The sequence below is a fragment of the Lithobates pipiens genome, unplaced genomic scaffold (genome assembly GCF_037356315.1).
Source record: "Lithobates pipiens isolate NorthernLeopardFrog02 unplaced genomic scaffold, aLitPip1_a1.2 Scaffold_37, whole genome shotgun sequence".
Classification (NCBI taxonomy): Eukaryota; Metazoa; Chordata; class Amphibia; order Anura; family Ranidae; genus Lithobates; species Lithobates pipiens.
This window is the reverse complement of record NW_027507825.1, coordinates 18,431,641-18,446,409: the sequence shown is the minus strand read 5'-3', so window position 1 is coordinate 18,446,409 and position 14,769 is coordinate 18,431,641. Positions and strand designations below refer to the sequence as shown.

General features: G+C 43.7%; 1 protein-coding gene across 5 annotated transcripts in view; it reads left to right on the top strand.

Moving 5' to 3' along the window:
- Nucleotides 1-14,769, top strand: part of TRIM9 (tripartite motif containing 9) — a 202,941-nt gene that overhangs the window by 175,636 nt on the left and 12,536 nt on the right. For 2 of the 5 annotated variants that reach the window (XM_077466789.1, XM_077466791.1), the window contains 2 exons: nucleotides 9,842-9,865; nucleotides 12,756-13,059. In XM_077466789.1, the coding sequence (XP_077322915.1) occupies nucleotides 9,842-9,865; nucleotides 12,756-13,059 (328 nt within the window). Of the gene's footprint in view, nucleotides 1-9,778; nucleotides 9,866-12,755; nucleotides 13,060-14,769 lie in introns of all 5 variants that reach the window. The other 3 variants (XM_077466790.1, XM_077466792.1, XM_077466788.1) reach the window with 2 other exon arrangements.

Below are 14,769 nucleotides of genomic sequence, written 5' to 3'. Positions count from 1 at the left end.
GTTACCAAGCAATTGAACAAGAATACCTAATAAAGTGGCAAGTGAGTGTACATTAAAATGCAGAATTCCAGTAAAAAAGGAAAAATAAAAATGAAGAAAATCAAATTACCCCCCCCCCCCCCTCCCATCAGCTCCCCCTCCGACTATGATCTATGAATCTCTGCCTTCTACATCACATCTTCTGTTGATTATCTACAATGCCATTGATTATAGATACCCCGTCTCATAATTGGATGCCATTAGTCTTATGACAGCAAATACTCCTCAGAGAATATATATATATATATATATACACACATATTGACTACAACGCCATTGGACGAGCATTTGTCATCAATCATGTCCTGATTCATTGCAATGCTTGTGCAAAGCTGGTCTGAATTATATTATAATTCTATTCCAGCCGTTCAGAGAAAGAGACCTTCGGAATTTCGGCCAGCAAAAGACCGATGAGAGCTTTTCATCGGAAAATGCGACCGTGTGTACGCTCCATCGGAATTTAGCTGGCCGAATTCCCGCCAGCAAAAAATTGATAGCATGTTCTCAATTTTCCCGACGGAAAAGCTTTCTATCGGAAATTCCGATCGTGCGTATGCAATTCCGACACGCAAAAACTTGCGCATGCGCAGATTCAACTACGAGATGGAAGCTATTGGCTACTAGATATTGAACTTCCTTTTTCTAGTCCTGTCATACGTGTTGCACGTCACCGCGTTCTTGGCGGTCGGAATTTGGTGTGACAGTGTAGGCAAGAAAGTTTGAGCGGAATTCCAACGGGAAAACCACCAGAGCTTTTTCCGATGAGAATTTCCGATCGTGTGTACGCGGCATTATAAATAATTGTAATGCTATGCTATGCAGACCAGGCTGGAATGATATCGTAGAGCAGGCCGCTGTGTGAGATTGCTATAGCAGAGGAAACTGAGAGGTAGTAGGTGAAATAAATACATCTTCATACCATCAATTGGCCAGACCCTTGAAAGACCCTCTTCATACGTCTGTCAAATCAGTTATACCTCTGGTACTCCGGGTGTCAGAAATGTTCCCATAGGCTGTTCTGGGCCTGATATCTAAAGCCTCGTACACACGATCGGATTTTCCGACGGGAATTGTGTGATGACAGGCCGCTGGCAGAAAATCCAACCGTTTGTACGCTTCATATCGAACAAATGTTGTTGGATTTTTTCGTGGACAAATGTTGGATAGCAGGTTTTAAATGTTTTTTTTAAATTTTAAAAAAATTTGTCAAAATTTTGACAAATGTCTGTTGTTGGATTTTCCGCGCATGTGTACACAAGTCCGTTTGTATGCTCCATATCGGACAAATGTTTTTGGATTTTTCGTGGACAAATGCTGGATAGCAGGTTTTAAAAAAAATTTAAATTTTTTTTAAAAAATTTGTCAAAATTTTGACAAATGTCTGTCGTTGGATTTTGCGCTTTTAGGCCGATACGTATTCTTCTACATATTTTCGGTTAAAAAAAAAAAAATCGCAATAAGCGTATATTGATTGGTTTGCGTAAAATTTATAGCGTCTACAAAATAGGGGATAGTTTTATGGCATTTTTATAATTTTTTTTTTTTTTTTTAATAAGTAATGGCGGCAATCTTTCTCTTTTTTTTATTTTTTTTTTTTATCGGGACTGCTACATTATGGCGGACACATCGGACATTTTTGACACTATTTTGGGACCATTGTCATTTATACAGTGATCAGTGCGATTAAAATGCACTGATTCCTATGTAAATGACACTGGCAGTGAAGGGGTTAACCACTAGGGGACGGTGAAGGGGTTAAAGTGGGGTGCCCCCTAAAAAAAAAAAAAATGTTAAAGTCAGCAGCTGCAGTATTTGTAGCTGCTGACTTTTACATTTTTTTTTTTTCTTTTAATAATCGGACACTTACCTGTCCCAGGGTCCAGCGATGTGGAGGGAACGAAGCCCCCCCCTCGTTCCCCGCTCCTCTCACAGTGCCGGCATTCTTACTGTGGGCACCCGGCTGTGGATTCACAGTCAGGCACCCACTGCGCATGCGCGACCTGCGCCGGGCGCCGCGATACGCCGCACAGTCATCCGGGACACGTGACAGGTCCCAGATGACTGTGCGGCATGAGGGGAAGTGATGTCACCAGCCCAGGCAAGGAAGAAGGCAGACTACGAGGGACCCCCTAGCAACAGGTATTTAGAGGTGAGTAAAAAATAAATAAATTTCCAATTTTTATTTTTTATTTTATTTTTTTCATGAATTTTCAGCTATTTTTTGTTTTTTTTGGTGGCAACACCACTTTAAGTGTGTCCTGGGGGAGTGATTCTAACTGTGGGGGGGGGGGGGGGGTGGGCTTCAACACACAGGACAGTGATCACTGCTCTCGATGACAGAAAACAGCGATCTCTGTCCTGTCACTAGGCACGTTTGTTTGTTTACAAAAGCTTCTTCCTCTCCGTGATGCGATCGCGGGCACCCGGTGGACATCAAGTCAGCGGGACCCGCGGTCACAGGCCGGCGGCATGCACATGCTCACGACACCGCTTCTTAAAGGGAACGTACATGTACGCCCTTTTGCCTACCAGTGCCATTCTGCCGTAAATCGGCGTGCGCTGGTCGGTAAGGGGTTATATTAAATAAATGACGTATGTGATACATCCACTGCAGCAGCGTGAAACTGGCAAAACAAGGTCACAGTGAACTCAGCGTGTAGTAGTATCTCACCCACACCGAATCGTCACCACCAGAACGCCCCTTCCAGTATTGCGTCTGATGTCGCTATTGGTTGCCGTACAGCCACGTCCTCCAACCACAACTGTTATTACTGTACACTCATGCCCCGTACACACGATCGGACTTTCCAACAACAAAACCTTGGATTTTTGTTTAAAGGATGTTGGCTCCAACTTGTCTTACATACACACGGTCAAATGTTGGCCAAAAATTACAAACGTAGTGACGTACAAGACGTTCGCTAGTTTTACAAGACCGAGCGCTTCCGGCTCATACTTGATTCCGAGCATGCGTGGACTTTTGTCCGACGGACTTGTGTACATGCGTTTGGAAAGTCCCACAACAAACATTTGTGGGCGGAAAATTTTAGAACCTGCTAGCCAACATTTGTTGGCGGAAAGTCAGACGACAAATGTTTCGATGGAGCATGCACACGGTAGGACTTTCCTCCAACAAGCTCACATCCAACATTTGTTGTCGGAAAATCCGATCGTGTGTACGCGGCATTAGTCTGCTCTGCTCTGGGCGCAGTCGTCTTGTTAGGAGTCGGGACTCGGGAGGCTGGCTGACCTGTAATGCACAGTGCTGCTCTCACTCTCAGGTCTCTGGCAGGCGTCTCGTCGCGGTGCACTCGCTTGCTTTGAGCGGATTGCGGAAGCAGGCGGGGCTTCGTTAAAAAAACGGAAGTCAGTCCACGAGGGTAAACCGTCCCCGCCTCACATTTTCATCCCATTTTCATTCGTTAACGAAAACGGATCTGATTTTCAGCATAGTTTTCGTCAGTGGAATGTCAAATCTTTTCTCTCTATGTCGAATCTTTTCTCTCTATGTCAAATAATCTTGGACAATAGTTAGATTAGGCACATTCAACCTTTTTTGCTATTGTTTCTATAATGTTGAGTCTTTTCTCTCTATGTGAAATCTCTTCTCTCTGTGTCGAATCTTTACTCTCGATGCGAAATCTTTTCTCTCTGTGTCGAATCTTTTCTCTCTGTGTCGAATCTTTTCTCTCTGTGTCGAATCTTTTCTCTCTGTGTCGAATCTTTTCTCTCTATGTGAAATCTTTTCTCTCTGTGTCGAATCTTTTCTCTCTATGTTGAATCTTTTTTCTCTATGTAGAATAATCTTGGACTAATAGAGCTAAGGTTAGGCATATTCGACCACAGGTTCGATGGGCACAGATCGCTACTGTCAGCGTCATGTTGATCATCTCCTATCTATATCGAACTGTTGTCACAACGAAAACGAAAATAAAGCATTTGTTTATGTCGAATCTTTCGGTTTTCGGATTCTGCACGTTTGTTATCGTTTTGTTAAAACAAAAATACCCGAAATTCTGCCTGAAAATGCATTCGGACGAAAACGAATGCACGTGTCTAATGGACATGCTGCAGGAGATTATCAATGTCAACTTACAGGGCACAAGAGATGGTTTGGGACTAAGCCCTTGTACACACGGTCGGAGATTCCGACAACCAAATCCGTCGGAATTTGAAGAGGTCCGGAAGTGATGTTGCATACACACGGTCGGACTAAAATGTCGGAAAATCCGATTGTACATAACGTGATGACGTTATTTCGTTACGACGGGACTACGTTCAGGCTAGTAGCCAATAGCTTTGGTCTAGGAATTTGATCTGAGCATGTGTGGCACTTTGTCCGTCGGAGTAGGCTACACATGATCGGAGTATGTCCGATCAGAGCAGTTGGTTGGAAAATTTTACCGGCAAGTTGGAAAAGTTGGTCCGTCGGATATTCCGATGGAAACAGTCCGATGGAGACCACACACAGTTGGAATATCCGACAAAACGGTCCGATAGGAATCATTCCGACTGAATCTCCGACCGTGTGTACAAGGGCTAAGGGAATGCTCCAGACTGTAGACTCATTAAATAAGATTGCTGGAGATCACTGCTATTACAGCCCCTCTACAAATCAATGATTTGTTATTGGTGCTCTCTATAGCCCCCTAAAATTACATAAGATCCATTTCAAAAGATCAAAAGCATAACAAAAAGAAAAGTAATGAACAGCACAGAAAATGTAAGATCGTGTGAAAGAATTCAGAAAAACTTTTAAAAAGTAGAACCCGATATCTAAAGAATATATTTCCTCCATTGGCCTGATCAAGCACAAGTGTCAAATGGCCACATGTGACTCCAAGGCCACAGGTTGGGCATCAGGGTTCTATGCAATGCACTGATTTCAACCAATTCTAACTCCAATAATGATTGTTGTGTATTATTTAAAATTTATTAAATGCATTTTACATGCAAATTTGGGTACCTGAATCTGTCTTTATATCAGCTTTCTCTATAGAGGAACTCAGCCCGGAAGAGTCAGAGGCAGCACTGAGGGTCAGTCAGTTGTACCGCTCGTATGCTGGCAAGGTACATGCTGAAAGAAGGAAAAAGCAGGATGATGACCTCATCAGTGTATTGCTTTCACTGTCCAATCATAGGCTTGGGGGTGAGGAAGACGCCAGACTATGTTACTTACTTGCAGAAAAGGAAAAGTCAGCCCACCAGGCAGATGTGTAGCAGGGCTGTGTGAATCTCCTATACATGTATATAATCCATGCGTGGAACTGTATGCTAATAAGCTTTAAGGCGGCACAAAGAGTAGTAATGACGACGAGCAAAGTACAGTAACACATATAAACCAATCAGAAAATGTTTGTTACAGGTTACTGTATACTACTGTTGACCTAATAAATGGCTATATCAGCCAAGCAATGTTTTAGTTACAGCCCATGCTTTATGACCTTATTCAATTAGAATTGTGTTTTGCATTATATAGTATAGAGTTGTTATTCCCTTATCCCCCAAAACCCCAAAAATCATTGTGCTGTTTATGAGGTTAAATCCACACATATACTATTTGTAGATATGTTTGTTTGCTTTATGCAATGTATTAGTGCTTTGCAGGACATGTGAGCGTTTCAATTGTTTTTATTCTTTCTTATGCCGCGTACACACGATCGGAATTCTCGTCGGAAAAAGCTCTGATGGTTTTCCCGACAGAATTCCGACGGAATTGTACTAAATGTCTGGCCTACACACGGTCACACCAAATTCCAATAGTTTATGACGTGGTGACTTACAACACGTACGACATGACTAGAAAAAGGAAGTTCAGTAGTCAGTAGCCAATAGCTTATGTCTCGTAGTTTGAATCTGAGCATGCGTGATTTTTGGCGTGTCGGAATTGCATACACACGATCGGAATTACCAATAGAAAGTTTTTCCGTCTGGAAAATTGAGAACATGCTATCAATTTTTGGCTGGCGGAAATTCGGACAGCTAAATTCCGATGGAGCGCACACACGGTCGCATTTTCCGATGAAAAGCTCTCATCGGTCTTTTTCTGGCCGGAATTCTGATCGTGTGTACGCGGCATAATAAATCATTCATACTACACTGTGAAAAGTTGGCATTCTCATGGAGGAAATTTAAAAAGGATATACTTTTTACTGAATCTGCCAACAAGTGACAGACTATACTAGAAACATAACATCCAGATCCACCTGAATGCTAACACCAATGCCCCCTTACCTTGCTGGTCAGTAAATGGTGGTGGCAATAAAACCCTACAGACAGCTAAAAAAGATTATTAAAGCGTAAGCAAACCCATCCATTTACCAGTTTCAAAAAACACGTGCCGGAAATGTAACACTCCCATTGGTTGTGCTCTCAACCAAAATGTCAAACCATCCAATGGCTGGTGTCATAACTGATCACATGTGCAGCATCATGGCACTTGTAGATTAAACAGAGGCAAAGATGGCGGCTTCCTCGGCTGAAAACAATTGGGGGGTTTACTTATACTTTGTGTCATGCTGCTGACCCTGACGCTAGTCAGATTCCATCAAATGGGAGGTGAGCCAGTCACAGTTCAGGGGACCCATAGCAACCTTTGGAGGACCCCCTAGCAACCTTTGGAGGACCCCTAAGGTTCCATGAAACCCTGGTTGAGAATAGTTGATGTAAGTACCTGGAGAGAGTCCAGACACTTTATGCCCTGTTCACACGGTCGGACATTCCGACCACAAAATCCGTCTGATTTTTTTCGGATGGATTTTGGCCCAAACTTGTCTTGCATACACACGGTCGCACAAAGTTGTCGGAAAATCCGATCGTTCTGAACGAGGTGACTTCAAACACATACGTTGGGACTATAAAGGGGGCCAGTAGCCAATAGCTTTTCGTCTTAGTTCATTCTCAGCATGACGCTAGGCAGATTCTATCAAATGGGAGGTGAGCCAGTTACAGTTCAGGGGACCCATAGCAACCTTTGGAGGACTCCTAGCAACCTTTGGAGGACCCCTAAGGTTCCATGAAACCCTGGTTGAGAATAGTTGATGTAAGTACCTGCAGAGAGTCCAGACACTTTATGCCCTGTTCACACGGTCGGACATTCCGACCACAAAATCCGTCTGATTTTTTTCGGATGGATTTTGGCCCAAACTTGTCTTGCATACACACGGTCGCACAAAGTTGTCGGAAAATCTGATCGTTCTGAACGAGGTGACGTCAAACACGTACGTCTGGACTATAAAGGGGACCAGTAGCCAATAGCTTTTCGTCTCTTAGTTCATTCTCAGCATGACGCTAGGCAGATTCTATCAAATGGGAGGTGAGCCAGTTACAGTTCAGGGGACCCATAGCAACCTTTGGAGGACTCCTAGCAACCTTTGGAGGACCCCTAAGGTTCCATGAAACCCTGGTTGAGAATAGTTGATGTAAGTACCTGCAGAGAGTCCAGACACTTTATGCCCTGTTCACACGGTCGGACATTCCGACCACAAAATCAGTCTGATTTTTTTTCTGATGGATTTTGGCCCAAACTTGTCTTGCATACACACGGTCGCACAAAGTTGTCAGAAAATCCAATCGTTCTGAACGAGGTGACGTCAAACACCTACGTCGGGACTATAAACGGGGCCAGTAGCCAATAGCTTTTGTCTCTTAAGCCCCATACACACTATCAGTTTTTCTGCTGAGTTTTTCCTTCAGATTTACCAAAACCATATAATATGAGGTCAAACCTTAGGAGTTTCAATTTGTATACAATCAGGCAGGCCCTTCTACTACATGGTTTTGGTAAACCTGAAGGAAAAATTCAGCAGAAAAACTGATAGTGTGTATGGTGCTTTAGTTCATTCTGAGTATGCGTGGCACTTCGTCCCTCAGAATTGTCTACACACGATCGGAATTTATGCAATCGGATTTGGTTGTCGGAAAATTTTAGATCCTGTTCTGAAACTTTGTGCGTCGGAAAAAGTCTGATGGAGCCCACACGCGATCGGATTTTCCGCCAACATGATCCGATCGCACATTTTCCGTCGGAGAGTCCGACCGTGTGTACAAGGGCATTAGAGTCCTATTTGTATACAGTCGGCAGATGTTTGACAAATGCTTGTTCTATGAGGGTGAAGGCGAAGGCAGCACTTATATGTTAAAAAGGCAGTTTTAAAGCGGAAAGTAATCCCAAAGATTTAACAGTTTCAGAAAACAGTTACATTTCCACCACATTTCGGGAATGTAACTGTCACATTCGCTTGTGCTCTTAACCAAACTGTCAAACCATCAAATGGCCGGTGTCTTAAATGATCACATGTGCGGCACCATGACAGTTGAAGTTTGAAAAGAAACCAAAATGGCAGCTTCCTTGGCTGAAAACAATAGGAGGGTTTAGTTCCTCTACAAAGAGGAGGACTACATACATGTTTACTAGACAGATTTATGGACTTTTTAATATTTTGAAAAAAATGTTGTGTGATGGTGTGGTATTTCAGTTGGTTGTGGAACTTTAGAGGCTAAAGGAATAATAGCTATGTACTGTATTGGGATTTGTTGTGTGCATTCATTGGTTAATTTATCAGTAGGGAAGGAAAGAAGTGTAACATTTTGGGTATCTATATTCAGTTGTGAAGTTCGGTAGGTTCTGTGTATGTGACTTACCTAGTGAACATATTTTGGACTCTTATGCCGCGTACACACGATCAGAATTCTCATTGGAAAAAAGCTCTGATGGTTTTCCCGACAGAATTCCGATGGAATTTGGCTCAAGCTGTCTTGCCTACACACGGTCACATCAAATTCCGATCGTTTATAACGCGGTGACGTACAACGCGTACGACGGCACTAGAAAAAGGAAGTTCAATAGTCAGTAGCCAATAGCTTCTGTCTCGTAGTTGAATCTGAGCACTGCATGATTTTTGGCGTGTCGGAATTGCATACACACGATCAGAATTACCGATAGAAAGTTTTTCCATCGGGAAAATTGAGAACATGCTATCCATTTTTGTCTGGCGGAAATTCGGACAGCTAAATTCCGATGGAGCGTACACACGGTCGCATTTTCCGATGAAAAGCTCTCATCTGTCTTTTTCTGGCCAGAATTCCGATCGTGTGTACGCGGCATAATAAATCATTCATACTACACTGTGAAAAGTTGGCATTCTCAGGGAGGAAATTTAAAAAGGATATACTTTTTACTGAATCTGCCAACAAGTGACAGACTATACTAGAAACCCGGAATTCTGATCGTGTGGACGCGGGAATTACTGTTTCCCCAAAAATAAGATCTAGCGTGATTGTCGGTGATGGCTGCAATATAAGCCCTACCCCCCAAATAAGTCCTTGTAGGTCTTCTTTTCAAGGTAGGGCTTATTTTCCGGGGGAAACAAGGTAGGGCTTATTTGGGGGGATAGGGCTTATATTGCAGCCAGCACCGACAATCACGCTAGGTCTTATTTTCGGGGGGAAACAAGGTAGTGAACATTAACATGCTGGTTCACGCCCTTCAACTCCTACCCATCGGCCTGCAGAATAAAAACTCTTACGGCAAAACAGATATAACTAGCAGTGCCAACTTAGCACAATGGCAGCTTTTGCTTAAGTCACGCAGAATTGAAAATTGGCATTTTGAGAAACATAAAAGTGAACTAAGGGGTGTTTAATATATTTTCCTAGAGTTCTTCTGTATATCAACATATCTGAATTTGAAAATTAAAGTAGTGAATCTGTGTGTTGTCGATCATGCCTTTTTACTTAGCTGATAACCAACCAGGAGTACCTTTCTTCTACTCTGCACGCTGTTCATATGGAAACCCAACAGTTGACATTAAAAAACTGGTGGCAGGTACTGTATGAACTAAAAAGCAAAGCATGTAAAGCTGAACTGCATTTGGGTTGCATGTAGTGACGGCGCTATTAGCATGCTGATCTTTTATTTAACTTTTTTTTTCTTCTGTCGAGTTTTATCTACATTCTCAATCTTTATTAAACATTTCCAGAGTCTTAAAGAGTCAATCTGCCCCATGTTATTTCAGATCTTTTGTTTGAGAACCCTGAATAGAGTTCACAGCTCCAACTAATTTCTGTAGGCATTAAAATCACTCATAGAAGAAATTAAGGCCCGACGTTAGAGCAGCCTTTCTCAATCTTTCCAACGCAAAGGAACCCTTGAAATAACTTTCCAGTCTCAGGTAACCCCTACTAAAAATGACTATTTCTACAACTCATGATACTTTAGTGTGATGGTCAGTGGGAAGGATGCTCCTTATACCCTTGTGCACACGGTCGGAACATTCCAATGGACAATGTCCGATAGGACCGTGTTGTCGGATAATCCGACTGTGTGTGGGCTCCATCGGACTGTTTCCGTCGGAGAATCCGACGGACCAAGTTTTCCAGCTGGGCTATAAAATTTTCCGACAACATGATCCGATCGGACTTCATCCGACCATGTGTAGAGACTTCCGATCGGACAAAGTGCCACGCATGCTCAGATCAAATTCCTAGACCAAAGCTATTGGCTACTAGCCTGAACGTAGTCCCGTCCTAACTAAATAACGTCATCACGTTAAAGAGGGATTCCACCTACAAAAAAAATATTAAAAGCCAGCAGCTATAAATACTACAGCTGCTGACTTTTAATAAATGGACACTCACCTGTCCCGGGGTCCAGCGATGCCGAGGCCGATCGATCGCTCGGCTCTCGGCTGCTGCCGCCACCATTCTAGGTGAGGGAATCAGGAAGTGAAGCGAATCACCTTCACTTCCCGGGTTCCCTACTGCACATGCGCGAGTCGCGCAGCGCAATAGGAATTGTCCACACTGTCTCTGAGACCCGTGTGTGTCCCAGCAGACAGCGCGGCAGGACAGGAAGAGGCATAGACTCCCACGGGAGTCTATGCCCGGAAGTGGGTGTAAATACCTGTCTTTGACAGGTATCTCCACCCCCCTCCCCCCTGAAAGGTGCCAATTGTGACACCGGAGGGGGGAGGGTTTCCGATCAGCGCAAGTTCCACTTTAGGGTGGAACCCCGCTTTAAGTGCGATCAGATTTTCTGACAGCTTTGTCTGACTGTGTGTATGCAACAGTTTTGGACAAAATCCGTAGGACAAAATCCAACGGATTTGGTTGTCGGAATGTCCGACCGTGTGTACAAGGGCTAACACTTGTGGTCAGTAGGATGGATTACCCTCTTACAGATTGCTAAAAAAATCAATGGTGGTAGTGGGAACTTCTCCGAGAGGCAGAATTTGCTCATTGCTAAATCAACCCCTAGCAACCTTTGCAGGAACCCTAGGCTTCTATGGGACCCTGGTTGATAAACCCTGCATTAGACCATCTAAAAATGTTGGTCCTTATGTTGAACTCATGGCTTCCATGCTTTCTGAATCGCTGACCCTGAACATGTAGACAAAAACCAGAGTACAGGTGCTATTTGGCCAATGGTACGTAGCTACACTGCTAAAATGATTGCGTTTAGTTGTCTCCAGACACGGGTACTTCAAATCTTGTGTCAACAGTTTGGGGAAGGTACTTTTCTTTGCCTGCAGGAATGTACCCCTGTGCACAAAGTCAGCTCCTTAAAGTGGAAGTAAACCCATCGATTTAAACAGTTAAAAAAAAAAAAGGGCATGCCGGGAATGCTAACTGCACATTGGCTGTGCTCTCAGCCAAACTATCAAACCATCCAATGGCTGGTGTTGTAAGGAATCACATGTGCAGCACCATAGCAGTTGACGATTAAACAGAGGCAAAGATGGCAGCTTCCTTGGTTGAAAACGATAGGGGAGTTTACTTCCACTTTAAAGACATGTTTTTTTGTGGAGAATTCAACTGGCCTCCCCAGAGCCTTGGCTTCTACACCTTCTGGACATCTATGGGATGAAGTGGTGCCAAGAAGTCTCAGTTCACACGTTGTATTGAATCCTTTAGGAAGTTAACAAAACCCCAGCGGTGTCTACATGTTTCAATAACTAGGAATGTAGTTTTGGGCAGAAACCAAAAAACTAATTTATCATATTCAAAGCTAAGCAAAACCCTTTTTTTTTACTAATAATTAAAGAAAACACGAGCTTTGCCTATGCTTATCAAAGCAACAGATTGGCTTGATTGCCCCCCTTTTCAAGCAGCACATGTCCACCTTTCCTTCACTCCACTACCGCTCATTTCAGCTACCGGTAGTAAATAAAATAGCCAATGCATCCAGATATAGGGGGCCATGAGACCCATTCCGCATGACAGCACTGGTACTTAGTGATTGGCACAGCCTTGTCACATGGGTGCGGAAGATTCCTCGGCTCCTTCCTTCCTTCACTTCCGGCAGCTGAACAGAGAGGTGCAAGTATGAAGGAATGAGTAGTACTTGCTAAGCATATGTTCAGTTTCCCCTCAGCCTGATCCCTAAAACTAACCCTTGATATCTAGCAGAATTAACCAGTTGAAGGTGCAAGGTCCTCAGACATAAGAGTAGTAGATGCCAACACACTGCCAACTATGGGCTTCCAGCTGTAGAACGTCACAAACATTCAAAAGAATGCATAAAAGACCTCTCAATGTTTTTTCGCATTATTATTGATCACGGCCTATTTTTTAAGACTTCTGCTATTGATTTGCACTCTGTTTTGCACGACTGCACGTATAAAAATATGAAAATGAGTGTAGAATCAGTTTACACTGTAGTATACAGAAGTTTAACAATCAACTGAACAGTGTTCATTGTTTGTTTTCCTCGACAGTGGCTTGGTTTGCGTTTGACCCTGGTTCCGCCCACTCTGACATCATCTTCTCTAATGACAACCTAACCGTCACATGTAACAGCTACGATGACAGGGTGGTGTTGGGCAAGACGGGCTTCTCCAAGGGAGTTCACTATTGGGAACTTACCATTGACCGGTACGACAATCACCCAGATCCAGCCTTCGGCGTGGCTCGTATAGAGGTGATGAAGGATGTTATGCTGGGAAAAGACGACAAAGCGTGGGCTATGTACGTGGATAATAACCGAAGCTGGTTCATGCACAACAACTCCCATACAAACAGGTAACCCAATTTCTATTGTCATAGGACATTTTTTTTTTGTACACTGGTCTTGAGTTATAGGCTGCCTACTAATTTCCTCTTTGGTCTAACAGGATAGTTAAAGTAGAAGTTATTATTATTATTATTAATAATTTATATAGCGCCAACAGTTTAGGCAGCGCTTTACAATGTATAGGGGGGGACAACACAATTACAGTACAATACAAAAGGTACAGGAGGGCCCGGCTCGTAGAGCTTGCATTCTAAAGGGAGGAGGTGGTGGTACAAAGGGTAATAGCTGCAGAGAATGATTTGATGGGGGGTGGCTCGGGGACAGTTAGGTGGGTGTGGGATAGGCTTCCCTGAATAAATTAGTTTTCAGGGAACTCTTAAAGGTGGACAGGGTAGGGGCTGAGCGGACAGACTGGGGCAGGGAGTTCCAGAGGATGGCAGAGGCTCTGGAGAAGTCTTGAAGGCGAGCATGAGAGGAGGCAACAAGGGAGCTAGAAAGCAGGAGGTCCTGGGAGGAGCGGAGGGGGACTTGGGCGATATCTGCAGATGAGGTTGGTGACGTAGATGGGGGGACGATGTCGTGGATGGCCTTGTATGTTATGGTTAGCATTTTTTATTTTACACGGTGGGATAGGGGAAGCCAGTGAAGGGATTGGCAGAGAGGGGCAGCAGTCACGGAACGATTAGTGAGGTATATTAGTCTAGCAGCAGCATTCATAATAGACTGAAGGGGGGGATAGAAGTAAACCCAATCACAGAAATTTCATATAAACCTTAACATGTTAACCTAATTTCAAAGGTCTTTTTTTAATATTTTTAAAGTCTGGAGCTTTATCAAAAATAATAGCTGTTGGTCCTGGTATGAAGGTCCTTGTTTAGGCACTTCCTGTTATAAGGTGTCAGTGCTCTATCCTTGTCTTCCACCGGTGCTTGAGCTTGTTTCCAAACACCCCAACAATGGCCGGCGCCCGCACCGTGTGCACCCCGCCATGCTTCCCAAGCTTTGTGTGCTCGTCGGCGGACCCAGGACCAGCATAGCGGGTGCTGCTGTGTAGAGGGATGGGAGACCAGCAATTGTCCATTTGCTGACTTCTCCTTCCTGTTACTGACCCAAAAGAGACATAAATAATCTCACTGCCGGAGCCCTGTATCATACTGGATGTGAAAGACGGTAATGGAACAAAATCTGCGTCCCATCAGCGTCATCGGAGGACAGGTGAGGCTTTTATACCCCTGATGTCTCATTAACGTGAACCTGCCACCCAAAAATTGATCATACAGGGGACTTTTTTGTTTCCTATGTGGTAAGAAAAAAAGTTTTATCAAATCTATTTTTTATTTTATTTTTTTATGTAAAAAAATTTAACTTCCACCACCCATACACAGTGCCTTCAAAAAGTATTCATACCCCTTAAAATTTTCACATTTTGTCCATTTACAGCCAAAAACTTAAAGAGGGATTCCACCTACAAAAAAAATATTAAAAGCCAGCAGCTATAAATACTACAGCTGCTGACTTTTAATAAATGGACACTCACCTGTCCCGGGTTCCAGCGATGCCGGCAGCCGAGGCCGATCGATCGCTCGGCTCTCGGCTGCTGCCGCCACCATTCGAGGTGAGGGAATCAGGAAGTGAAGCGAATCGGCTTCACTTCCCGGTTCCCTACTGCGCATGCGCGAGTGGCGCAGCGCAATAGGAATTGTCCGCACTGTCTCTGA